The following is a 27,891-nucleotide window of genomic DNA, read 5'->3' on the forward strand; positions in this document are numbered from 1 at the left end:
GCACACAAAGCTTACAGCTCAGATTCCAAAGTCTATTTTTTTTTCCATCCCTCCCTCCCTCCCAAACATGGTTTCCATTGGCTGTCTTAGGTCCTGCCTTAACATGCTGGGCTGCCTGCCCCAGTGATGTACCTATGGTGAGACCAAGTGAAGGTGAGGTTAGAGAAGCCTTTCAGAGTCACACAAGAAACCCTTCTAGCCCCAACTCCAACAGTGACTAACAGCAGATAGTAAGTAAAGTACATAGAAACAAGAGGAGTACAAAATGATACATTCCCACAATGCTCTTCTAACTTCCAGTAAATTTTGCCTCTCGGATTTCTTAAGGCAGAGGTGGTGTCTTTATAACCTGAAAATAAAGTGCTTTATTTATTAGTATTGATACAATCTGATCCTTGCATGAAGACCCAAAACTCTTCTGAACACAAGAGTCAAGGGCTTAAGTAGGTACGTTAGAAATTAAGTGAGGCCTCAAACACAGAAATGTAGTAATGTCTATCTTATGTCAGAGAATGAACCAAGTAAACTCTTCTTGTCACCAGTCACAATGTAAATGGTGCATATTTGTTCTACACCTCAAAAAAGAAAAAAAAAAATCACAACAGATAATTTTAGGCCCGCCTCTCGTTCTACAAGTCAGCAGTTTCAGGCTGGTGAGATCCAGTGCCATCACATCCTTCTGCAGGACCTGACCTACAAGCTTGCAGCAGCAGCTCCAAGATTTCCTATTCAATGATCCGTTTCCAATGTCAGGAAAGGAACTGCCAGGAATCTGCCAATAGTGGTCTTTAACCTGAAAAAGCCAACAGGAAAACTCAGAGCTGCTACCAACCTCTCAGGATGGTTCCTTCTACCCAATTCAACTCTGTCACAGGATCCCAAGGGGACTCAAATACAAGGCTCCCAGATGGTATCTGAAATGCTTTGATGAAAATTTGGTCCTTGTCCACAGAGAATCATCAGGCAATAATCTAAAGTTGACATGGACTCCAGGGCTCTTCTTGTGATGAAAGACAACACCGAATGTGAAAACACTCCACCCACCTGTACTTGATAAAGTGAGATCTATCAAATATTCTGAGATTTACAAAAGCTTTTATTGCACATTCTAAAGTTCATTTACAATAAAATATAGTAACTGCAAATTCTGTTTCCGCCCCTATGTCTGGTATAAAGATGTGCAAATAAACATAAGTCATCTCATAGGAGGGCATATGCCAATATTAATATAGAAAATTTAATTGTTAAAATAGCTCTTTTCTTCTACTGGTTCCTTCCCAAAAGTCTAATTAAAAAAAAAAACAACAAAACAAAACAAACAAACAAACAAAAAAAACAACAAAAAAAATAAACAAAAAACCACACAGCATAGAAATGGCTTTTTTTTTAGTGTTTTGGCTTACTGGAAAAAGGGGTCCGTGCTTAGAAGAACAACTCAGGAGACCAGCCAGTTGCATGTTCTGATACACCCCCTGAATAACGTGCACTTGAGAAGAGATTCCTGCCTTCTGAAGGGGAACGTGTTTCCAGGACTGTATCGTTTAAAAACAAGGCCCTGGTGACACCTGCAGATACAGGAGTAGCTGGAATCCTTGCTGTATCCCCAGGGTTTAATGTCTCCTTTTGGAAGCATAAATTATTCTCACTGTTCTCTTCACTTTCAGAAACCGGGTTCCTCTCAGTGTGCCCACGAGTCAACTGCAAGTCAGTAGCCCAGATAACCGATTTTAAAGATGGAGTTGGTTTCAACCTTTTGTTTGCAGATGGAAGGATCCACTCCTCAAAACTGGCAGGTGGTTGTCTGTTAATGAACTGCTGTGAAACAGAGCTATTGCTTACTTTGTCTTCTTGGTTACTTGTCCTTTCACGTTTCACTAACCTGCCAGTAAGCTGCTGCAGCAGAGTGTTTTGAAAGGAAGATCTAGATCGCTTGCATTTGGAATGGATTTTAGCGTGATTTTTAGGGGTGAAGATAGTGACAAAAGGGCTTCTTTCCCCAACAAACCACAGTTTCTGGAGAGGTTTTGCCATAGGAGTCGACTGTGAATAAGGAACAAAGTCTTGAGCACTAACTGAATTGCATTCTGAATCGGAAAAGGAGAACATTATTGGTGTACTGTGCTTACTACAAGCAGGAGGTGACCTATGCAGGGATGAGCTGGGTTTTGAACCATTACTGGGAACATCCCCAGGACAAAGCACCAAATCAGGAGCTGTAACCTCTTCTGTCAAAGTATCTTCCTGTATTAAAGAATGACACGATTTATTTAAGAATTCTACAGATTTTGCTACTGCTCTTGCACTTTCATCAAAGAGATCAGCAGAAGCATTGTAACTGCCTTCAGGGAAGATACCGTTCCACATCATCTCTCTCCCATTAACACTTTTTAAGGTATTTTCTGACAGCTCGGTCAATGGTTTTAATTCTCTTTTATATATTCTTGTATTGTTGGGAGTTGTTGGATCAGAGTCCCATGCCCCTGTGAATATAAGATCTGTTCTTTGGCTTGGTGTAGAAGAAGAATTTTCTTTATTTTCACAACCAGGTAAACAACTATCATGTGCACAATGCACACAGGTAGCTGCCTTGCTCTTTTTTAAACAGGAGGTTTCTCCATGTTCAGCAGTATATTCCTCTAGTGTTTTATCTTCAAGTGACACCTCATCACTCAGATTTGCATTTGACTGAAGATAAGCAAACAATGCGTTCTCCCAACTATCATTCTCCACTGGTGGAATGAGCCTCCCTGAGACTTTCCCTTCAGGCAAATCACTGACTACTAGGGTTTGCCTGGGATATGATTTGTTAAGATTTACACCCAAGCTGCTACTTTTAGGAAGAGCCTGTTTGTCTGCATCAAGGCTGAATGACGTTACAGCACTCTTGCCATCTTCTAATCTGGCTAAAAATTCATTTAGGCTTTCTGAGAATGGAAGTTCATCCCAAAGCATAGAGTCTATCTGAGACACTACAGCTACACTTATGGGATTAGATGCTGAAGCATCTCTCTTGTAAAAAAGGGAGCTGTGGGATTTTTCTGGGTAAGAATAATTTCTACTATTAGTCTTTGGGTAAATGCTTTTTGCCCCTAATTCCAAGGGATGTTGTAACCACTTGGAACTGTTTCCATGTAAACACTCAGTCTTTGAAGAGGATACCCTCTCTAATTTATCAGTTACAGCAATACTGTTAGTCTGACTAGGCTGTGAACAAAATTCATTATCCTCCTCCTTATTCCCTCCCTTCACAGAAGAGCTGCAAAACTGTGAATCCCAAAGAGTTTCATTGTTGAGGCTTACACTACATGATTCTGCTGAGACAGGCCTCCCCTCTTGTTCATGCTGTTCACTCACCAGCTTTCCTGCTTCCAGAGTGGGAAAGTCTTCCGCTGTTACCCAAGCAACAGATGAAGTCAGGCTGAAGGACTGCTGCCAGGACCCTAAAAAACTTTCTCTGCCACTAGACTGAAAAAACCAGGAGTTTCTGCTCAGGCTAGACAAGCTGCTGAGCTCACTGACAGGTTCATCTATTGGAGCTGAAGATGCATCAGGTAAGTATAAGCTGTTATTACAGCTCTTGAATTTTGCCGACTGCAGGAGCCAATGGCAGTAGCTGATAACAGTAAAGCCAGTAACAGCAGCGTTTGGCAGGAAGATCTGGCAAGCCGTAAGGTTTTTGTACTCCTATTAATTCTGGAACAGTTTTGCAAGATGCTGCTGGCAGCAGAATGCCCTCCATCTTCCCTTGAACAACCCTGAGGGGAAAAGGAAAAAAAAAAAAAAAAAAAAAAAACACCCAACTTAATACAATGCTTTATTTTGTGATAGAAAAAAAAATTAACTCATGCCTTTTAAGTCAGGCTTAAGTTTAGCTCTCACTTTTTGTCCGGATCTGCAAGGAAGAGAATACAAAACAGTCTGTCACACAAAGCAGTACTCCCTGGGAAATAAACACTGGCAAGGGCTATAAAGGGCACCACAGTGAGAAGTTCTTTGCTTGTTGCAATTACGCAGTTTTGGAGCTAAGAAAACAAGGAAGAACTCTAAGAAACAACTTCAGAGAAAATTTTTTCCTCCCTCTAGGGCACTGAGTGCTTCCAGGCTTCCTCCAGTGCAGTTCTGTACAAATGGCTAGCTGCCTAAGGCCAATGCTTTTTCTTTTATCTAGGATGCACGGGGCAGTACTTCAAGCAAAGCACTCTGATACCAGATACCTGACTTGGCAGCTCAGCTATCAAAGCCAGCATGATATTTTCTATGCGCTACCTCTGTGAAAGGTAAATAAGCTACAATCTTTATTTTCTCTGATTTATTTGGAGAGTAGTGTTTCAAAGGAGCTTCAGATGCAACTCTTTACAGAGCCTGCTTTTCTCTACACAGAAATTATAGGTGAAAAATTGTATTACAAGCAGAGGGAATTATCTGATGTTTTAGGAAGCAGATAAACCCTTTTTCATCTCCCTCTTAAGGTCTGGCAATGCCAGAGAGGCCAAAAACCAAATAGAGCCGTCTTCAAATTCAACGATCCTCTTACTCCCTATGTCTGTGCAAAGGTTGAGGCTGAAGGCTGTTAGCCAAGGACAGTACCCTTCCAGGTAAGTCTTAAAGTACATGATGTTGACTCTGAGTTTTGTGTGGGAGAGTGCAACTGTACGCATAGCTGAACACAGCTATACAGACCTGTCTACAGCCAAAGGCTGAACAAATGGTCTTCAAATGTGTGTTCAGTCCTTGTATGTGCAGGAGCAGCCACTAGGCTGTTGATATGTAGGATTACTTATATTTGTAAAGGCCTAGACACTGGTGAATGGTTCCAGTTAAGTTAATCCATGAAGTTCTCCAGCTTCCATTACTTATGATGCTGTGCATTATCTCAGCTCAGATACAAACCTCATGGTACCTGTGGGAGAGGAAAAACACCTGCCAGGTAGGATTTAGTTCACAGATTCCATAATACAAGTGACTCACACAAGCACCACTTGAAGAGAACTTAGAAGACTGTTTCTATGGAAATATTACTAAGAACTAATATTTCAAAGTCTGTTAAACACATAAAAGAGCCACAGATGCATATGCTGAACAGCTGTACTTTATCAACATTTTTAAACATGCTCTTAAATCCAGAAATACTAAAATGTTGCAAGGGGATGTGTTTCTCCTTACATTTCAGACACCAGGAGGCTGCAGGATGGGAAAGGTAGGGCAGTGCTTGAAAAGACAGTCTGTTTCTTGCTTGAACTGTACATGGGTTTTTTTACTGACTCCAAGCTGTTACTGTCATGCACAGGAGCTGGCACTCCTCAGGCTCTCTGAAAAGCAGCCCTGACAAGCTGTCAAGAGGACTGCTGCCATTCAAGATGGCTTTTGGATGTGACTCATTTAAAGTAACGCAGGAGTCTGGGGGAAGAGGAACAGAATCCTTCCCATGTCCTAGTCCTAAAAATTTTCACAAATTCCCAAAAGATTTTGTACATGATGCTTTGACAACTCAGTCTATGCCCCCAACTGGCTATAAACTAATGAAAAAACTAATTGTAAGAGAGTAATGTGAATTAAAAGTTACCTTCACTCCAAATATAAATCTTTTTCCAATGAAACAGGTTTCCACTGCTTGAACTAACACTCCTGGAGATGCATCTGTGTTTGTTTCTCCTGACAGCTGACTGAAGTCTTGAATACACCTTGAGAAAAAAACATAGAAGTATTGGACCAACAGAAGCAGCCTTACGTAGCATTTTAGCTGTAATATAGGTAGCACACATGCTAAAGACGAGATACTGTGGTAGCTTAAACTAAACATAGAATGAAAACAGGAAATCATGAACCTGTAAATTCATTTGTTTACTTCACTTTGATAGTGAAATAGAAGTAAATAAAATAACCAGTTTGAATAGGTTTAATATACACATAACTTTTGACTGTTCCCTGTATGGCTGTGATTTTTGTATCAACACAATGACTGTACGATGCTGTCAATATACTGCTATTGCTTACACATCCTTTCTGCCCGCATCTTTACAGCGACAGCAGCACCTATATTAAGACATGCAAATAACTTTTTCACAGTTGTCAGTAGTACATCAGTCTGGTGTAGAATGTCTGCCATGTGAATGTTATTAATGCTGCTAATATGGGATTTAAAGGTGTTCATCTTTGACCCAGTGATACCACAAGGCATTGGAAAATGACAGAATTGAAAAACAAGCAGTGAACATATCCAAATATCCCATCCTAGCAGTTTCACATATCAAAAAGTCTGAGACTTATAATGTAGGTAGTCAGGCTTTGAGGACTAAAAGCTTTTCTTCGAAATCTTTCCTTCCTAAAGGAAAATCTGGTCACATTGAAGACCAGTTGTAAAGTGCACATTTTTTTTTCTTCCCTCAAATCCAAATTGTTAAAAAAAAAACAAAACAGAGGCTCTATCTTTACCTTAAGACTCTTCTAAAACCTTGCAGAAAAATTACGTCTAAGTCTCTGAAAAAGCCAACTTACTCAGTAATGTGCCATTAGACAAAGAAAATTAAATCATCTCAAAGGAAGAACACAAGGAGGAAGCCCAACCAACCAAACTGTGAAGCTCACTTAGCAGGTGGTAGTTGCCTTCAATAGACAAGTGGAGGATCTCTTAGAAGTAATCCATCCCAAGATGTCAAGATTTCAAGAAGAAACCAAGCTTCAGCATTTTCTCAAGGTGATGGGTACCACAGAAATGCTGGAAGTGAGCACTTTAGCAGCTTCTTCCCACTCGTCTCCCCACCATCCAAGCTCATCTAACTTTTTTTAAACTGAAGGAAAAGCAGCAGCTATATAGTTGGAAACAATCCACTCCATACCTCTGCAGATTTTCTGCGGTGACCCCAAAGAATGGATCCAAGCAACTTCCAAACACCGTAATCTCAAACAAATCATTAGTGTCAGCAACCTTTAAGGACAATCTATATCTGTAGCTTGCATCTTTAGCTTCACCTGTGCAGCCACATTTTAGACAGTTAAACCTGACAAGACAGTAAAGGGATAAAAAAGATCGAATATGAGAACTTCTGTTAATCACGGCTGAGGTAGAAACTTAATGGCAGCTGTAAGTATTACTACTATAACATCAAATACTCCATTACAAACTATAAGATTATTTATTTTTTACTGCTTGAGGCACTAATCTTACCACAAGCTCAGCAAAGTGTCTGTATCATGACAAAATGCCTTTGGCTTCTTTTACTGATTTATTAAATGCTAGCCTGTTGTGAAATTGGAGACAGTGGGCTTTGAATGACCTGTTGGGAAGGAATCTTGGAATTCCCTGCACCCCCATTTTTAAAGTTTGTTCCAGTTTGGGATTTTAATTCCTGTAGCTTTAGTATAAAGCTTATATTAAAAAAAAAAAAAAAAAAAAAAAAAAAATTCATCGGGAAACATCACTTATCTTTTACTTCAGCATTTCAAGCATTCCTGCTTTGCAATGTCAGCTCCTTCCATTTAGTGCTGACATTCATTGATTTACTGTTCTTCTGTGTGTCATAGATTTCACATAACAATGGGAATAAAAAGGACAACTCATGTTTCTGGACACACAGTAAGTGGAAGAGTCATAGAGGACTACCCGATGCATTGCACATATAAAATTAGAATAAATTTTAAAAAAATAGGACTTGATTTGGAGGTGCTTTCAAGCAATGCTTTCCAATTCAGGAACAGCACTGAAGAACTGGACTGCAGGAATACACCTGAAGCTAGCACAGGGAATTTATTCTCCTAAACTGGCCGATACTGCGTGGCACTGAACACAACAGAGTTCTTGATTCATAACTACCTCCAAGCTGCTGCTGCAATATAAAGAGATTTAAATAGTGATAAGTAACATAAATGTCTGAAATTAGCACTTATTTCTACTATGGCTAGATTTTCACTAATTTGTTATAACTTGTGTTCAGCTAACAGAGATTCCCAAGGCTGTGACAGTTACAGTTAATGATCCCCAAAACAGGATGTACCTCCTAGAATCCAGAATCAGCCTCGAAAAGCATTTTTGGCAGGCAGGGTAGATGAAGCAGGAGTTCTGGATGGAAATTACAGAGGCAGCCAAGAGTCCTCTCACACTATTCATGTGCTCACAGTATCACCTGAAACAAAGTCAAAATGGTTCAAAAGAGCTCTCATTTTTTGAGATGTTAACATCAACTGCTTTTAGCTGGGTATTTTGAACATTTTGAAAGGCAGCCCTCAGGAAATTATGATCTCTGTCTGAAAATAGTAGCCCAACTGAGGCAACATCTATTATCACCCTTAACTAATCCTTTAAAAAGAAAGAAAGAAAAAAAAAAGATGAAAATATGCAATAAGAAGCAACAGGCTGGCCAGGGAAGTGGTTGAGTCACTGTTCCTGGAGGTATTTAAGACCTGTAGATGTGGTGCGTAGGGACATGGTTTAGTGGTGGACTTGGCAGTGAGGTAACAGACTCCAACCTAAATGGTTCTATGATTCCAAGTATTTGTGATATTTGTACACCATTGCAGATAAATCATGCAAATTCCCACTCGTACTTAGGGAATCTTTATTAGAACTATCATCTCTATCATCTTTGAGCACAGCACTGCAGCAAATCTGTTTCTGCTTTTTTCCTTTAGAATGAAGTCACAACATGGAGTTAAAACCCGAAATGATTCTATACTTGTAACTCTGCAAATGCCTTCAATACCAATGACTTTGAAAGGAGAGGATGACCAGAAAAATCTCAAGAGGGCTTGCAATTGCAACTGTATTCATGCTCTTTGAGCCAAAGGGACATCTCTACAGTAGTTACCATTGATTCAACAGAAACTATATGGATCTGACGAATAAACGATGAACTAAACATTTAAATAAATAGAACTGATTTATTTATATTCAGTAATACTTTCCTACAAAACTATCTTGCCTCTATTATTATTATACTGTCCAAAAATACCAATTTTTAGGAAACATCCCCTATTTTAGAGAGCGTAACTTTTCTCTCAGGAGATACTAGAAACATGTAAACAAAAATACCCTAAAGCACTTCAAATCGTAGTTTCAACTTAACCAAAATGTTCTCTACAGCTGAACTAAAGGACACCTTAGCAATCCTGCTTTGCAAAAGTACTTTTATCACAGTTGCTAAATATACATCTCTTTTCAATCAAAACTGCAAAATAAACTCAGAATAGAAAGAGAATCTACATCTTCATCCCAGAACCCCTTTAGGGAGGAGAAGGCCAAGGAGAAAAAAGAGACTCAAGTATGGCTTTTACATGTTAAAAACTATTCAATAATCAACAATCATGTTTTGTTTGCATTTTGCCACAAAAAAAAAAAAAGTTCAACTTACAGGCTACCCCTTTGTCCTTAGGAGGCTCTGTTCTCAGCATTCTGGTAAAAAAAAGACCTATAACATGAGTACTAGAAAAATGTGAGTGACTAAACTCATTACTCAGTAGTTCAGAAAAGAAAAAAAAAAAAAAAATATCAGACATCCCAGTAATCCCTATGGCAGAAAGGCCAGGAAAACAGAGGCAGGGAAAGGTAAAAGCTTTACTGGAGGGCCAACCAAAATGAAAAAAAAAATCTCTCTTCAGAACGCATATAAGAGTCATTTGACCTAATATATTAAATGGTGAATGCCTTCAATTCTTGCCAGAGCAGATCTATTTTGTTTTAGTTACAGTTTAAGATATCAGTAAGGGGTACATGGAAAACATATCAGTATATAGAAAAGAAGTAATAAAATTAAGTCTGATTTTGCTGTTGCCCAAGAAGGTGGATTTGGAGAAACCAGCAGGTGCTTTCACATTCCAAATGTTTTTCAACTCAGAACTACATAAACAAAGTACACTGTCATCTGTGGTTTTTAATGAAATAAAACAAACATTCACACCTCGGAAAACATTGCGAATACTTCAACTGTTTAATTGGAATACAGGAGATAAAGCATAGCATGTAAGTATTCACACAGGTCCTGGTGAGAGTTCCCTTTAGAGCAAACAGACCCAAGATCTACACCTCTATTTCTCTTTGGTAGAAATGTTGTACTTGTGATACAAATGACTGAAGCCAATCTTTATAAAAGGCAAATAATTTTACTTGGGTCCAACCAATTTAGGGTGAGAAGCAATAGGCAAAGCAGCGCCGGGTGCGCAGAGAGTCTCAGCTCTGCCACACGCACACCGAGTTCTAACAGCAGTGTCTCTTACACTCTTTCACCAGTGTCTTGACCAATCTCTTTCCATCAGATAGTTGTCCTGCTCTTCTTCCACTGGGTCATCTGAATTGCTGGGGTAGTGTCCTCCTCCCAGTGGATCTTTTGAAAGTTTGAAGGTTTCTACCTCTTGGTGTGCTTTCCTCCTATTGGATCTTTTGAAAGTCCCAGGGTTTCATCTTTCCTGGGGCTTTTTCTAAGCTGCTATTGCATCAGCTCTAGGGGAGGGTTTTCTAAAGAGTGTTTACGTTTGGTCTAGGTAAAAGGCGGTTACATTGTTCCAAACAAGAAGCATACCCTATATTCCTACACATTCTCGATTTGATTCCAACATTCACTACAATTATTATACAGGTCATAGTGATCACAAATCACCTCAGATACACACAGGGTACAACAATTACACTTATCACACCATACTCTATCTTGACACGAATCATGCCTATGTTTTCCACTATTCCCCCCTTTGTTTTTGTTCATCTCATTGATTCGTGTTGTGGTTTCCAATTCGGTAACAGCTTTCCGTGCTGCAGTTAAATTTGGGGTAGTTTTAGTTTCCAATACCAGTAATGGTGTTTTATCATTCTTTATTTCCAATTGCATACCCTGCACCACTGATTGTATTAATCGAATAAAACATGGTATTATACAAGGGATAATTAACAACCCTCCAAATATCCCCAGGAGTACAATACCCACTTTAGTAAACCAATCACCACTAAAGAATGACATCCATGATCCTAAATTTCCGATGTTAAATCCATTCCACATTTGCACTGGGACATGAGCTACTTTCTTCATTTCTCTAACCAGTTCATCTACAGCCCTTCCTTCGCCATCTATTTGTATACAACAATTGATGAGGTTAAGTTTCCCACAAACTCCCCCTTCTTGTGCCAACAGGTAGTCCAATGTTAAATGATTTTGGTATATTGCAGTTCTCATTCTTGTATTTTGTTTTGCAAGTAGGCTTAAAGCATCTCCAGTTTTGTTCACTACTGTTTCAACTACTGCTTGTAGCTGTATAATCCTGTTTAACATATATCACAGTTCGGTAGACCCAAGATCCATCCTCTGCCCAAGACGCTGCATCATAATAGGCTATTATTCTCTCTGGAGGCCATTCATTATCTTTCAAATTCCCAATTTGTAAATCTCTCTTGTATCTCCTCAACTTATCAGAATCTGTATACACAGGAACCCCCAATCGTTCTCCTTTACCTACTGGCAACAAGAAGCAGCTAGGTCTTATTGTACCTACTATACATGACCCAACCCAATTCTTTGATAAAGATGCGAAGGCTAATTTTCCACAAATCCAATAGTGTCCCTCCGGTGCAGGCCAACCATTAGGTATATCTTTACCATTTGTCCAGTTGGCCACTTGTGGATTTATTTTCATTGGATTTCCCCATTTATCCCAATCCTTTCTCGTTTTATTCCATATATAACCTCCTTCACAAATTAAATTTCCCACTGGTTCCCTTTCCTTGGCTAAATGTTGGAAGCAGCTTCTCCCTATTAGGTTAGTTTGTAAAATCCACTGTTGTCTATCTTGACTACCTTCCAGATCTGAGGGTCAGTTATATTGGTCTCTAAGGCTTCCCAAGGCCAGTGTTCTCCCAGATTTGTCCCTCCACACACATAACAGTTACTCTTAGCACTTTTGCTATATTTTCAGCAAGGTTCACAAACAGATTTTTAGCAACTGTGGGAATTTCATATCAGACTCCCGTTTCCAGTTCATGGTAAAACGAGTTTAATAACAAATGATGTTGTATAGTTTGCCTCACTTCCTGATGATAAAATACATGGACTATGGCTCCTGGATCAGAATCGGAGGTCCATATCTTAATTCCGAAATCTGTTATCCCTTTCCATTTTTTTTCAATATTTTTCCAAGACGAAAAATCTATAATTGTTAGATTGACCAGCATACAGTTATGGAGTCCACAATTTGGGCTTGCCTTTATTTTTTCCAATTTGCCTTTCAGATTACAGTTAGATTCATACCCCCAGTCAGCAGTTGCCCAACACACAGCTTCCCATGTCATTCCACACAGGTGATTCCCGTGGACCCCGATGCAAGATAAGAACGATTCATACACATGTATTTCTTGATTTTTCCATATTGTCTCCTCTGATTTATACCTCCACAGTCAGTGTAATAGTCCCTATCAACCGCTTGGCAGACATCAAAAATAACTGATACCGGGGATTTAGGATCATAGATCTGATTACTTACTGCCAAAGTTTCCAATCCACTGTATTTGTATGTCTCTGCTTTTAATTCTATCCAATACAGAGCTGGAAGTATTTCAGGATCATAGCAAATGATCTTGTTGGTTGGAAGATCCTTACAGAGTTTATTTTTGGTTTGATTATATATGCAGTCTCCCATGATTTAACCTTTACATTCATAGTGAGCATGGCAGATCAATGTATGGGAAACTGTATCACCTTGCATTGTTACAGCAATACACTCGCTACAATGGTCGGAAGAGGAGTCCACACCTTCCCACAGGGTTCCAATCAGGATCCATATCAAGAGAGGTCCGGTCAGGATCATAATGCTCAGTGGTCACCGCCCCAGGGGTTGCAGCCCTTGGCAGACCTTGTCAGCTGCAGCACTGATTCCCTCCGGTCTTGCCCTCTCCAGCTTTTATCAAGGTGCGCCTCTCCTTTATAAGTGAGAGGAATTATTTTACTCAATACTGGACTTCCAACACGAACAAGTGCTTGGAAAAGGTGAGGAAAAGCAGGCTTCTTCAGCCAAAAGATAATGTCTGCTCTCTGTACACTGTTCAGTTAGAATTTATCTTTTTACAGAAGTCAATATGAACTTCCCTCAGCCATCACACCAAGTCCTTTTAAGGGTAAGTTTAGTATTTCCAGGTTCAGTTACAATCCTCCATTCCTTTATAGGTCCCTTCATCCTTGATGCACGTGTCCATCCCTTTTCAACCATCCTTATCGCCATTTCTGTAGTTAAAAGAACAAGAAATGGACCTTCCCATTGGGGGTTAAGGCTATCTTCTTTCCAGCTTTTTACCAGCACTTTGTCTCCAGGCTGAATTTTGTGTATTGCAAAATCCAAGGGGGGGCTCTGGGCCAATAGTCCTTTAGCCCTGAGCTTCTGCATATTTTTATTCAATTCTATGATATAATGTTGAATAGTCATATCCTCCAATTTAGGATGATCTATTGGCAACCCTTGGGTATAAGGTATCCCATATAACATTTCAAAAGGTGAAATTCCAGTTCCTGAATTTGGCATAGTTGTAATATTTAACAAGGCCAGGGGAAGACATTTTATCCATGACATTCTCATCTCAATCATGAGCTTTGATAACTGATGTTTTAGAGTCTGATTTACTCTTTCCACTCTTCCAGAACTTTGGGGATGCCAGGGAGTGTGATAGTCCCACCGGATTCCCAAAGCTGATACAATACTGTTAAGAACTTTGGATGTAAAATGAGATCCTCGATCTGAATCTATTACCTTAATTATCCCATAGCGGGGAATGATATTCTCAAGTAATTGCTTTGCTACTGTCTGAGCTGTGGCCCTTGTAGTAGGGAATGCCTCAACCCAGTGGGTTAATTGGTCAATGATCACCAAAAGATACTTATAACGTCCCACCTTTGGTAATTCAGTAAAATCTACCTGTATTCTTTCAAAAGGTCAGTGAGCCAAGGGCCACCCTCCTTTTGGTGTTTGCCTCATTTGTTTATTAATTTTCTGACAAATCAAACAACCCCGCACTTCTTGGTTTGCAATTTCAAAAATTCCTATATACCCATAAAATTTTAAGAATTGATCTATAAGAGCTCTAGCTCCCCAATGTGTTTGTTGATGTCATCTTTGCAACATCCTTCTGGCACATCATTTTGGTAACATTTCCCTACCATCTGGCAAAATCCATTTGTTGTCTTTCTGCTTAGCTCCTGACTTTTCACATTCCAATATTTCACGTTCAGAATAAGCCTTTTGTTCCTTCATGCTTTCCTCTTTTAGTCCTGGTTGCTGAATGATTATTTCCTCTAAATTGCAACCCTTTTTGGTGTCCTTTAACATGAGTTATAGCTATCGCCTCAGGTTCCTGTATAGCCTGCAATATTTGTTTTATTAGTTCCTCATGTACTAATCCCTTTCCTTGGGTACTTATTAGACCTCTTTCTTCCCATATTTTTCCAAATGTGTGGACTATTCCAAAAGCATATTTTGAATCTGTAAAAATCGTCCCTTTCTTATTTTGCAATCTTTTCAATGCCCTCAAGAGGGCATATAATTCACATGCCTGCGCTGACCAGCTGGCACTCAGTGGCCCAGATTCTATTACTTCAAGATTGTTCCCATCTACAATGGCATATCCTGACTTTCTCTTTCCTTCAATCACTCGTGAAGATCCATCTATAAATAATTTCTCTCCTTCTTCCAATTCTTCTTCCTCTAAATCTGGTCTAATTTTTGTTTGCAAATCCTAAATCTATACAGTTATGTCTGAGTATTAAAGCCTCTTTCTCCCTTCCCCCAAACAAAAACTGTGCTGGGTTCTGTGCTGTAGTTTTTTCTTAAGTCTAAATCAGAGGAATGATTTAAAATAGCTTCGTATTTCAATAATCTATTGTCGGTAAGCCATTTATCTGCTTTCTGTTGGAGGACTCCTCTAATGTCATGAGGAGCATATACTACTAAAGATCTCCCAAATGTAACCTTCCTAGCTTCTTTGACTAACAAGGCCACAGCCACCACTGCTTGTAAACATGTTGGCCATCCTATGCTTACCGGATCTAATAATTTTGAAAAATATCCCACAGGCTTTTTACTTCCAGCCCAATCCTGAGTGAGTACTCCATAGGCAGTGTGACTACTGGTGTTTACAAAGAGTTGAAATGGTTTATTTAGGTCTGGGAGGCTCAATGCAGGAGCCGTTACCAGGTCATCCTTAAGACGTTGGAATTTTTCATCATCTTGTGACAACCAGTTTATCACATCCAAGGTAAGTTTTTCATACAAAAACCTTGCTTTCTCACTGAACCCCTCTATCCACTGTCTACAATATCCTAACAGTCCTAATAATTGTCAAATTTCCCTTTTTGTTTTTGGAGCCGGCAAGGCAACTATCCTGGCTATCCTGTCTGGATCTAATTTCTTCTTCCCTTTAGTGATCCAATGCCCTAAGTATTTTACCTCCGGTTCAGCAAATTGCAATTTAGTCCGTGACACTTTCAGCCCCCTTTCTTTGAGAAAATTCAATAAATCTATGGTGCTCTCCTGAACCTCCTTTTCTGATTTCCCCGCTATTAACAAATCATCTACATATTGTAGAAATTTCACTTCACCTTTAGTTTCAAAGGGCGTGAGTAATTTTTCTAGTGCCTGTCCGAACAAATTTGAAGATTCAGTAAAATCTTGAGGTCTTACTGTCTACCTTAGCTGTTGTTTTCTGCCTGTGTCCAGATCTTCCCACTCAAAGATGAAATAATCCCTACTGGCTTCCGATAGCAGGCAAGCCCAAAAGGCATCCTTCAAATCTATTACACTGTACCAAATATGTTCAGGGGATACCTGATTTAATAAAGTGTATGAATTTGCCACTACTGGGAACCTAGTGATGGTCCTCTGGTTAACAGCTCTCAAATCCTGAACTAGCCGATAACTACCATCTGGCTTCTTAAGGATGGGTGTATTATGTGGGGACATACAAGGCTCCAAAGTCCCTTTTTGGATTAAATCGTCAATTATTGGTTTTAATCCTTTTCTTCCTTTGCTTTCAAAGGAAATAACAAAACCGATCTTCCCATTTCTGACCCTTTCCACAGTGCAGCATATTCACTCTCTTCCTGGCTAAAGGGTTCTTTGTTATTCACGTATAGATTCAACGCCTGACAAATCCAATCATCAAAGGATACAAATATCAGCCAATATAGATGATCGAGCATACTTCCATACAGTAATGGACCATTTTTTCCTTAGTTTTCCCTTCCTGAGATGGCCAGGAAACCCAGTGCTTAAGCATTGTCCCAAGGGGACCGCCTGGGGGAATATTTGGCAATTATTTTTCCTCCCCTTTTACCTTTTTAGATTTTGATCCCTTTTCAGATTTTGACTTGTTTTGGCCCATTTTAGGAATTGCCACACTTGTTATCTGGACATGTTTAAAAAGAACAGTATAAGTACACGTGTTTTACTTTATCTTTTTTTAACAAACAAAGCAAACCAAACCTCTGAACCCACATACCGGGAATCGCACGGGTGCTCCCCACTGCCAGCCTCCAGTAACGTTTCAACAGCCCTGAAGTCTCACCGAGATTTCCACCGGTGCCTGGTGCCCTCTAGCGAGCTCCTCGCCTTAAACTCGCCCTAAGAAAAAAAAACAGGAGTTGCTAACAAGTCTCACGCCGCAATTTCCACCCTTAACCAACGGCCTCCTCCCCGCTCCCGCCCCGAGGCGACCCCGGAGGCCGCCAGGCCGAGCTAGCGGGGCGCGGCACACGGGCGCTCAAGGCCGGATCTGGGCGCTTTACACTTTATCCTGACACCCAGGAAACGCTTCAGGTCCTGCGGTGCTCTCGCCCTTACCGATGTGGCTATTGCAGCGCTCCGTGACCAAATCGAACCAACGCCTCCCGGCCCCGCGCTGTAACCGGGGGAAGGGAACACGGGAAGCCGCCGGCGGCGCCTCGCTGGGGCCGCACGGGAGGGAAGGACGGACGGACGGACGGACGGGGGCGCCGTTATCGTAGCCGGGCCGCGGGAAACCACCGGCCGCAGCACACCACTATCGCCCCGGCTCTGAAGGGAGCCCAGAAGCCGGAAGCGTGGATTGACCGGCGGGGGGGCGGGGACGGGGGGCGATCACCCAATCGCGACGCAGCTCGGCGGCAAGGGCCGCCCCGCGCTGCCCAATAAGACGCCAGCCTCGTTCTCACACGCCCTCCACGCGGCGCCGGGCGACGAGCAGAGCGAATCACGTGCTCCGAGCAGCCAATCGCTGCTCCCTCGCAGGACTCCGCGCGACCCAACCCCCCCCCCCGCCCCCCTCCCCCGGCCAAGTCGCCGCAGCCAACAGTGAACGCGCGCGCGAGCTGCCCTCGGCCCCGCAGCCAATCGCAAAATCCCCACTACTTAGGGCCCGCCCCCTCCACATGCGGTAACCCCGCCCCCTCGGGGGCGGGTCCGCCCCCTCCGCCGGGTCCTGCCGCCCGCCGCTCCCCGCGGGACCGACTCCGGGGGGGAGCATCGGGGCCGCTATAAATCGGGGGCGCGGCGGGCGGCTCCTGCTCCTCCTCGGCGATGCAGCGGCTCCTCCTGCTTCTCCCGCTGCTCGGCACGGCCGGTGCCCTGCCCGCCCTCCCCCGCCGCCGGGGCGCCGCGCCGCCGCCCGCCCCTTACCTCACGCGCTACCTCAGGCAGCAGGTAGGAGCCCGCCGCCGCTCCTGCCGCCCCACACGCCGCGTCTGCCCGGCTCCGCTTCACCCAGAGGCTGTTTATAAAGTGGGTGGTCGCCGCTCCCACTCCGGGTGCTCCTGAGCGGTGCTGGGGGCTGATCCCCAGCGCGGTGCGGGGCCGAGCTGAGGGGAAGTCCGCCCGGGAAGGCTCCCGCCACCGCGCTGTGGGGCTCGGAGGTGCTGCCGGTGCAGTTTCTGTCACTGCAAGGTTTGCCCGCAGCCCAGCCGATAGCAGCTGTTCTGACGAGCCGGTGGTCCGAGTCACACTAGGGCAGGGAGTTTCCGTGGGGACTCAGGGGGCATTTTCTCCTATCATACGCTTTGTGTATAGTATATAGTCAGTAGTATGCTTACACAGATTTCTGGGCGTTGCAATTCTTGGTCCCTTCCGCAAAATATTCCAGGTCTTGAGTATTCTACTTAAGTTGCAACTATTTAGTGACAGCCTGCTCTGTTTTAGCTCTGCACCAAAGTCTGTGTTCCCAAATGTACTGATGGTATTTGAATAGCAGTTGTGTGAATTTTGTTTGCTCGTTTCAAATATGAAACTGATTTCTGCTACTAACCTGAGCTTTGTTTTTCTGCTTGCTCCAGCAATTCTTCTCTTGATTTGTTGGCATGTGGACAGAAGGCTCCACAATGTTAGCTACAAGTGCTGGTGTGGTCCCCTTGCAGAAAACTGGAAACCCTGCTTGTTTATAGGTTTTCACAAAAACAGTCAAAAGTTCCTTTGCATGTGTCAGGGAATGTCTGCATCTTTACCTGCACTGTACCTGATTTTTGCAGGAGAGGTAATGGTTCCTCTTCCTGGGAGGCACAGTAAGGAGGGAAGACACTTCTCTAGTATTCTCTTGGTTTGGTTAGAATCAGGCTTGTAGCCTGCATCTGAATTTCATGCCCTGGTCTATGTAGGGAGTGATGGGAAGGAGAAGGTGTTTAATTCACAGGTATCTTGGATGAGATGTAGATTGAACATCTGTTTCAACATTGTACAAACATCAATTTATGATGGAATAAGCTAAATGGGAAGATTGCACTTACACAGAGCACAGACATGAAGAAAACAGATAACCCTTGTAAGAGTATCCTGAATAACTATAGAATAATTTTAGAATTAAGGTCTTTGCCACTAGAGATGCAAGAGATGAGTTGGGAACAATTTTAGTGAGAAATCCACGCACTGAGATTATACTCTTCTGCAAACAGCGTTAGTGGTTTGGGAGTGCTTCTCTTCCAGTGGTTTCCCTGCATAAATCATGGAATTCCTGTGTCTTGAAAGCATCTGTAATGCTTTTCAATCACTCAGGTAGTGGTTTGAGATTTGGATCCCTCCATTAACTCCTCTAGTAGCCCTGAAGCTCGTTCTGGTAACATACCACAGATACCTTCAGCAGTATGTGGTCAGTGCTGGCCAGGATATCAATCCTGTGGTAGTGTAGTAACTCTAAGCATGATGCCTAATTGTTCTGGTGCATCAGTTGCTACACACTGTTGTCATACTAATTCTGTGCTGTGCTCTGAGCCACCCTTTGTCCCTGTGTTGTTACACCTCTGTCCTCATCCCCTCTCTGGGTTGTGATACCACCTGGTTATTCTCAGCTATTGGCAGAGACAGCATGTGTGCCTTCCAGTTGCCAGCAAAGTGGCACAGCTGCTGTGTACCTGAGGTCTGGATTTTAGGAGGTAGGTAGATGTTGAGAGCAGGGAGGGAAGAGTCCCAGTAACATCCTATTGTAAAGTTGATGCCACATCTTGCTCCATTCAGTCTCTTCCACGTATTCTTCCCTTCATACTTCACGCAAAATAACGTTGGCTGAGAGTGGCTGCTGCAGGAAAGAGGGGTCCTATTCACAGGTCTTCAAAGCCTTGCTTTCCCTGTCCAAAGACTTACTAGTATTGCTGAATGTGGTGGGACGTGTGTATATGTGTGTATGATTTGTATTTATCAAAGATTTGAACGATGCTGCCTGGCATATGAAAGATGTAGGGTTAGCATAAGACATCTAACCATGCGGAGGGCTGAAGGCTGCTCTTTATTGGTAGCATAATACGCAGAACTGACAGGCAAACTCTTCAGGCCTTACGAAATGTGCACCGAGTGCTGCTGTCTGGCAATTTGTAATTACATTATGATTCTGTAGTGGAACATAAATACCATGATTAATATTAAATAGGGGTGGTGATACTTTGCCACCTCTCAGGATTGTTGAAGTTTAATTATTTACATCGTAGTTGCTTATGGCATGAATCATCTGCTTCTGTTCTGTGGAGTCTTTCTTCTTAGCTAAAGCTTCTGTTTTGATTCTGGTTTCTCCCTCTGATGGTTTTCAACATCAGTTGAAACTATATAAAGTCATACAGTATAAAAATTGCTTCGTAAAATAGCAAAATATTATGCTGTCACAAAGGAAACATTTCTTATACCTATTTATATTTAAAACTCCCTTTGACTAGAGTCTTGAAATATTTAATACTTGCACAAAAGAAAACTTTGAAAAGTCTAAGTAGATTTCTGTTGCTTAAAAATACCTTTAAAATTAAAAATAGCTTTAAAATTAAAAAATATTCACACAACAATTGATTAATGTTGCACACTGGAGAAGTGAATTTCAGAAGATGAGAGTTCTCATGTGGAATTACAATCTCTAAATGAATGGAGCCTCTTAGCATGAATGCCTATTGACCTGTGGTGTTGCTTGAGGGTTTAGTGTCAGCCTTTACTGAGAAGCAGTGATATATAAGTCTGCTTTGATAAAAATGGAGAAATAACAGGGTCAAAGTTCAGCTCAACACTCATTTATGCTGAACTTCCTGTTTACTGTTTTAAGTATCAGACATCCTTGAGGACGGGGCTAAAGTCTAGAATATTGAGAAACAAGTCAAGCAATGTCTGTCAGTGTGACTAGGATCTGAGCTTGCATATTGGCCAGTGTATGACCTTACCAACTCTTAATATTTTGGTTTGGGGGTGTGATTCCCCCACTTCACTTTCAGAAGTAACTGATGCCTTTCAGCCCTCTACTCTTCCAAGGCATGAGTGAAATTACCCCAGTATAAAGGTACCTCATGCTGACCTAGATTAGTATATGGCTCTTGAAGGAGAAACTGCCATCACCCGCATCTCTACATCAACAAATTCTATCTATGGGGAAGTTGGTCTTCTTTTCAGTTCCTCTGATATAGTAGTGGGACTTTTGTAGGCAAGACTATTCTCGCTTCTGCTTTGGTAGCTTGCTTGCTAAAAGGTTGCTTGTGATTTGTGTGTTAAATTAATCCATCCAAACCTGAATTTTACACTTTGCCCAGGCAGAAATAATCTTATATCATAGTGGGGAGGGTCTGGAGTCAGGCAGCTTTTCTGACCTTTGGGGAGCCTTGTCTTGCACCTCTGCGTTCTTGTCTTCAATGCACATACCAGTGTTAGAAAAACCATAGCCTGAGAACTTGAAGTGCAGTACTGCTGAGAGGATGATGCCTTAAATTTCCCGATATTTGAAGGCTTCGCAGTGATAAACTGTTGTCTTAGAAAAGAGAGTGGATGCGGTGTCTCTTCACTCAATTTGATAATTGATGGCTGTGTGAGACTTAAGTGCTGGTGGACCCTTTTGTCCCAATCACACTTTGTAAGCACATCCCTTGCTTTGTGAACTGCTATGAACTTGTTTAAGAACCAATGTTAACAAGCACAAATACTGAGTCTGGTCCTTCAATCACATTGTCTTTTGAACTAATACATGTCAATTGTGTCACCATTTCCAGAAGAGGCGTTCTAATTTCATTTAATAACTTACTAGATTTCATACCTATGTCAGTATTTCATAGCTTAGTAAATTTATATGCAAGTCTTTGTGCTCTAAAACACATCTGAACTTCATACTGTGTGTATATAAAAGGAACCTATGCTGAAGCTTCAAAGTAATGAAGTTCAAAAAGTAATGCAGTTTGATTTTTTTTTTTTTCCTGGCTTTATCAGGTGTCTTTAATACCCTATTTTGTGTTACAGATTGAAGTTCTGAGGCATAGAAAATTAAAGCCTTGTTTGTAAGTGTGAAAATTAGACTACAAGTTTCAAGCCAGAAAAGAAAATTTGAGAAGGATTGCAAAGGACAAGGAAAGAAATTTTTTAATAGAGATGGTTCTTTGTTTTACAGGAAGGGCCTGTTTAGAGGAAGCCAGTGAATCCCAGAATTTTCCTACTTTAACTGAAAATCAGTACTCCTTCAAAAAACAATTTTACTTAAGTCAGGTTGCTGTATAAATTCAGAGTAAAAGAAAATGTGGTGAAGAGATCGGATCACCTTTTTGCTGACAATGCTGTCTTCATTTATCAAATTAATCCAAACTAAGGGTGCAGTTTTGCTCTTGAACAAATGTTGCATCTGTTGTAAACTTAGTTCTTGTGAGTACAGTTATGGAACAAGTTATCTTTAATCCAATTCAGCATTTTTCAGCATTTGAAATTTTCAGTGTTGTATGTGAATGAGTGCCACTAAAAATGTATATACAACAGTTATGTATAAGCTCTTTTAATGTTAATTGAGTAGTTTTCAACCATGGGCCTAAATCTTGCTTATGAAGATGTTAAAATGGATTGAGATTATCACTTTTAATTCTGGCTAGCTGGTTTTTAAGCATCTTATTGTGACTCAGGTTGGTGTCTTAGAATAGTAACAGATGCCGGGAATGGTTAAGATGGGTTTATTTTTCATGTCTGCCACCACAATACAATAGCACTTCTAACTTCTGGTGAAGGGAAAAACAAAGTGTTTCTTACAGAGCCCCTTGGTACCCATTAAAAGTTATGTCAGTTTTTTAGAGAGGTGATGCTGATGTTTGTCTCTGAGGTGAATTACTTGGAATATATGTTTTACTCATCAAGTAATACAGGAGTACTTGGCAGCTCTTACTCTGTGATTTCATAGTGTGATTTAAAACAGGAGCAGTAAGCTATAAACCAGGTCTATAAGCAGAAACAATAGCTCTTTTTCAGTGGACAGGAAAATGGGGAAGTACTTGTTAAAGCTTGTCAGTGAATTTTTATTTTTATGCACTACTTATCAGTGGGTCACAATGCAGGCATCAGCTTCTCAAATTAAGCAGGAAACACTTAATTTCCTCACAACTTACAGCCTCTTCCTTCAAGTGAACAGTTAATACTAGAAACTACAAAAAGTGTCAATGATCACTATTCTCTCTGAAAATAAGTGTTTTTAATCTTATTAGACAATCATTAAAAGCTCTAATAGGCTGCTAGCATATTTCTGATAGACTGCCTTGATTAAAGAAAGACTAAAGGACTAAACAATAAACAAAACTGTATGGCTGAAGTAGCAAGCTGTTTACAAACCAGACATGCATGAGATAAATCCAGTTAACTTCTCTGAAGTTACTTTGACTTGTACCAATTGCCCATGAGCTTATAGCAGTTGAATCAAAGTCTTGATTCTGAATTTCTTGCCTTTTTTTTTTTAGGTGGGCGGGGCTGAGTGGGGAGATGGGGAAGAAAATTAAGTTCAAAATGGAATTTTATGATAATGTTTTCTGTATCGATGTCTTCATCTGACTTTGAGGAGATCAAGACCAGCCAACACCATAAGAAGTTGTCACAGATTGTGCAGATAATTTGTAATACTATGCAAAATTGGTGAGAGACCAGAGGTCACACTTGGTTATTTCATTTTAAATCTTTAAAAACTGAAGAAATACCTTATTTGTCTTTATTTCATACATTCTGGAATATTTAAATTTTAGATCTAAAGCAGTGAAATCTGTAAGACACTTTATGGGAAAAAACAGGCTGTACTCTGTCATCTTCCATATACTTGCAAAATGGTTTACTTCTTTGTTTTCCAGGCATGTGAATTTAGAGAATTAAATATGGACAGAAGAACAGGAATGTAATTTCTTTTAAGCACAGTCAGTAGATACTGTCCTCCTTGCCTGTGGTGTAGGGGGGATAATTTTTTTTTTCTTTTAAATTTTTAGTTGCTGTCTCCCATGGAGTATTTTCTGACACTCAGCGCTGTTACAGTGCTACTGCCAAGTGGCATTAGTACAGTCAGTTGTGCTGTGGTGTGGTTGTTCTCTAAGTGCATATAGTCAGCAAAGAACAAAACCTCTGATCCTTTAGGGCTGTTTCTGTCTTCAAACTGATGTAACAGTTTTTTCCATTATTCACTCCTACATCCAAGATACATGGTTTCTGTACAAGTTCACCCTTGTGTCTGGTTTAAAGTGAGAGTGGTTAGGGGAAGATTGTCTGGAAGAGGTCTTTGTAGAATAAGATCTGACAGGTGTCTCATTCTGAAGAGGAGAGGGTTCATTGAAAGGCCTGCCTGCATGGGATGCAAGTATCCAGGGAGATACGACACTGGTCTAGCTTCTCCCTCTGACTGCTGATATAGATAGACTTGGTGGTATATCTCCTTGCATTCCTAGTTAATTTATTCTGCTGCCAAAGGGGAGTAAGTCTTCTTGCATCGTGAGGCAAGGACCTTTTTAAAAAGCATCAACAAAGAGACTTAGTCTGAAATTAAAAAAATAGTCAGAGGTAGGCTTAGATGGTAGTTTCCATGCAGGAACTTCCTCTCAAGACAACAGGAACAGAAAGTGATGGGCATCCAGGCTCGTTGACTTCAGCAGGGCTTGGACTGAGGCCAGGCCAAACTAGAGGAAGTGGGTGACAGCAAAACTAGCATTAACAAAACATTTGATTTATGCCTCAAAGCAGCAGATTGCTTTGCCCTACCGCGTGACTCCCTGAAAATGGAGTCTTCCACAAAAGCTGTTCAGAACCACATGCTGCTCTGGAAATGCTGGCTTTTCTGTAATGTTTCCTACATGGTGATAAATGGCTGGCCACCTACAAGTGTACAGTTTTCAGTCCTGCAAGTCACTGCTACCAAGCGTGTGAATGTTGAGTTCCCTCGACTCCTGAGCAGGAGCTTCTGTCCTATAAGATGATGTCAAATAGCTTTTAGCAATATCTATGGAGTTGTTTGGAGTTGGTTCTGGACAGGTTAATCATAAGAATGTTCTTGCCCATTTTTAAGTGGAAAAAGGGAAATAGAAAAATCTTTTTGGACAGCAATTTGAAAGCCTCTATTTAGATGAGAAAACTGTTGCTTTGCTATGAGAAAAGCATCAGTGAGCCAGCTCAATTCTGGGTGCTAACTGCACTGGTATAAAGACCCATTGTTTATCGGTATGTTTTCTAGAGCTTTTCAGCCACTGGAGAACTTTTGTAATGGTTGTGACAGGAGACCTGGATGTTTCTGTGGTAGAGAGGAATCTGTAGAAAAACTTTTCACCTGCAGGGAGCAGTGGATGTTATTTCCCTGAGTACTGCTAGTCTCCCTATCATCCTGTCTACCAATGTCTCCGAGCCCTTCAAGCAGACAGTTCTTTGGTGTTCAGAAGTTGCAAGCTTGCCTGAGTAGCAGTTGCAATGTGGTATTTTTGCTATTGCATAAGGGCTGTATGAATAATTGCTGTTTTGATGCTTTGTTTTTTGAAATTTTCTTCCTCCCCCTCCCTCTTAGATGCTCATCAGAGTTGGTGGCTATTAAATAAATGATCCGCAGTGGCATGTGTAAAATCCCTAGCACTGGACCTAATGTAGGTATTCAGTGCCTTTTTAATACAAATAAACTGCCATCCCTGCATTGAGCTTTTGCCATTTTGCCTGTGCTTTGTCTAATTAGAAGAATATCCAGGTGAATGATAGGACAGTTTTCCTGTTTGATTTCATTACGTCTGTGTACTTCCTTGGATCCCTTGTCTTATGTGGGATTAGCTGTAGAAAATAAAACACAAATAATAGTAGTTGAACAAAGGCTGGGAAATTGATAGAACAGAGCAAACTTCTTTGTAGCTCGGAAAATGTGGGAGGTAAAACAATTGCAACTTGAGTTGAACTTTTAAAAATATTTGGCAAAGTAGAAAGTTCTAGCCTTTTTGGGGGGAGGAGTAGAGGTGTTTTAAATATTTAACTAAAGAAAAATAGTCTTGAATCTGAAATGTTTTTCTTCCCACATCTTTATTTTAAAAAAAGATCGAGGAAGCCTTTCAAATGAAAACTGTTTTGATCAGGGAAGATCAAACTTATTTTGTAAAGTCTTTTGGTTAAACAGTCCTACTCAAAACTTTAGAACACTCTCAGCAAAACAGGAATGTTCTCATACTGCTTAATCTGTGACATATTGAAGGTTCATGTCCAATTTTTTCCTCTCCTCTGAAGTTAATCCTCCAAATGTGATAGATTTGTAATTCAATCTGGAAGGCAGATGGAAAAAATTACAGGCCTTTGGCTGTTAAGGGTCTGAGGGACCTTTCTTTCACAAGGGTAACTTTGTTTTTGCTGGTGTAGTGCATATTCATTCTTATTTCAGCCTTAGAAATAACACACTTTGGGTAATACAGCTCTGACCTGGTTTCTTCCTACACCGTGCCCATCCCTTGTCCTGTGGAAGAATTTCACCAGGGTAATAATGCCTTGAATGGAAGCATCAATGATGTGAACATTTTGTGTTTATCACCAAAGTAATTATAAATTTACGTAGTTGATTGATTCTCAGCAGCACAAGCCTCTCCACTGCTTGGAGAAGAACAGAGTAGCAGGGGAATGCAGAGTGTGGTTAAGGAGCATGAGTAGTAAAGCTGATTGAAGTGATTCCTGCCATCTCCTGCCTTGGTCACTCATTTTCCCTTGTGCTGGAGTGTTAAGACCCTCAAGTCTGGGTCAGAAAATGTTGGGAGGGCATGTGGGATCTCTTGACTGTCCTTCCAACTGGAGCAGTTTTAACAAGGAATTGCATCGTCACTGTGACTGCTGGAGGATTTTACACGTAAGTAATTAAAGCCTAAATGTGTTTATGGACTTCATTTTTACATGGTAAGCAGAATCTGGAGTTTCAATTGCAGCACAAAACTACTAATGGTTTGTGGAAATTGAAACCAATTTCTTTGTGTTCTCATTAGCTGCTTAGGTTTCCAACATGAAAATCATGTTTCATCATGTGCTGTTTGGGAACTGTTTGTTTCTAACAAGGACTGACCTGAGTAGCCTGGTGCTTTCCTACAGCATATCCTGTAGCTGTTTAAATGTTCTTTGGTCTTTTGAAGTGCCTTGTCCTAACGGTGTGACTCAGAGCAGGGGTAGAGTTCCTGTGGAGGCTTTCCTTCTCAGTGCTTTTTAATCACTGAAGTGATAAACGAGTGTTAAGAGCAAACTTCCTTAAGCAGTGGCAACTTCCCAAGTACAGGTGACATGGTTTCTGCACCATAAAAGAAGCTTCAGTAAAATACACAAAGCGTGATTCTAGTCAAAGGCCAATGTGTTCGTGAGGACATAGTCACAATGGATGAGATCCCTGCATTACAAGGATCTTAAGCCTGCATTTGTTTTGGGGAGTATGTTTGGCTGAAAGCTAATTCCAGCCAAGGAAAAATTGGTAACAGTTGCTATAGACCATCACTAGTAGAATAGAAGTTGGAAGCAATTGATTGGCAAAAAGCATGTGTGTTATGTCTGTATGTTTTGTAAATATGACAGATTAATGAAGTAAAAATAAATATAGTGAACAAAACCTCTGATTGTGGGGAGTGTGGAAGGTTACAATGACACAGAGTCTATTTCTTCCAACTTTCTTACATTGTTTGTGTAGAACTTTTAAGTTAGTGGGTTAACAGAGCCTGATGCAAGAGGTTTACATCTTCCTGCTTTTCCACAGAGCATCAGATGATTGAGTTTCAACAGACTGGTGCTAATCTTCAGTCTCTACTATCCGTTGCAGTATCAGCCTAGAAAGCAAGGAAACACCTTATTCTTTGCATTTAAAATGGAAAAGATAAAAGAAAGCTAATACTGATTTTCTTGTCTTTTCTTCCTTTTCTTCTGCACTAAGTGAACAAGGACAAACTGAGAGAATCTTAGCAGCTCTTGGTAAGATTCAGCCTCAGGCCTGGCAGGCTATGATACATATAAACGTGCAGTAGGAGAAAACAAAGAAACAAAAATAGCATCAGGGAGGGAGACTTTTTTTAATTTAGCTTTCATTTCTGGTTCTGTGTCTCCCCTGCTATGAAGACATAAATAGTGTGTGAGTTTGTATTTTTTTTTTAGTGATATTCTACTACTGCAATGGGCTTTATGAGCTTGAATATTTAATTATATGTAGTAGTACTTGTAACAGAATTTGGGTCCCCTTGAATATGATGCTGTACA

At 41.0% G+C, this 27,891-nt stretch overlaps 2 protein-coding genes across 2 annotated transcripts in view; one reads left to right on the forward strand and one right to left on the reverse strand.

Moving 5' to 3' along the window:
* Positions 1 to 1,075: 1,075 nt before the first annotated feature.
* On the reverse strand, positions 1,076 to 17,035 carry DDIAS (DNA damage induced apoptosis suppressor). Its single transcript, XM_032991085.2, is given in 7 exon segments — positions 1,076 to 3,680; positions 3,683 to 3,755; positions 5,564 to 5,681; positions 6,837 to 6,998; positions 7,992 to 8,120; positions 16,457 to 16,578; positions 16,798 to 17,035. Coding segments are annotated over 5 exon segments (2,724 nt in total). The 5' UTR covers positions 8,105 to 8,120; positions 16,457 to 16,578; positions 16,798 to 17,035; the 3' UTR covers positions 1,076 to 1,422.
* A 376-nt stretch (positions 17,036 to 17,411) lies between these two features.
* The window catches only part of LOC104363095 (prolylcarboxypeptidase), a 32,670-nt gene continuing 22,190 nt past the window's right edge, over positions 17,412 to 27,891 (forward strand). Inside the window, exon 1 of the mRNA XM_032991124.2 lies at positions 17,412 to 17,634. Coding sequence (XP_032847015.2) covers positions 17,512 to 17,634 — 123 coding nt within the window. The 5' untranslated portion in view covers positions 17,412 to 17,511. The remainder of the gene's footprint in view (positions 17,635 to 27,891) is intronic.

Source organism: Tyto alba, unplaced genomic scaffold (genome assembly GCF_018691265.1).
Source record: "Tyto alba isolate M040663 unplaced genomic scaffold, T.alba_DEE_v4.0 Super-Scaffold_2, whole genome shotgun sequence".
In the NCBI taxonomy this organism is placed as follows: domain Eukaryota; kingdom Metazoa; phylum Chordata; class Aves; order Strigiformes; family Tytonidae; genus Tyto; species Tyto alba.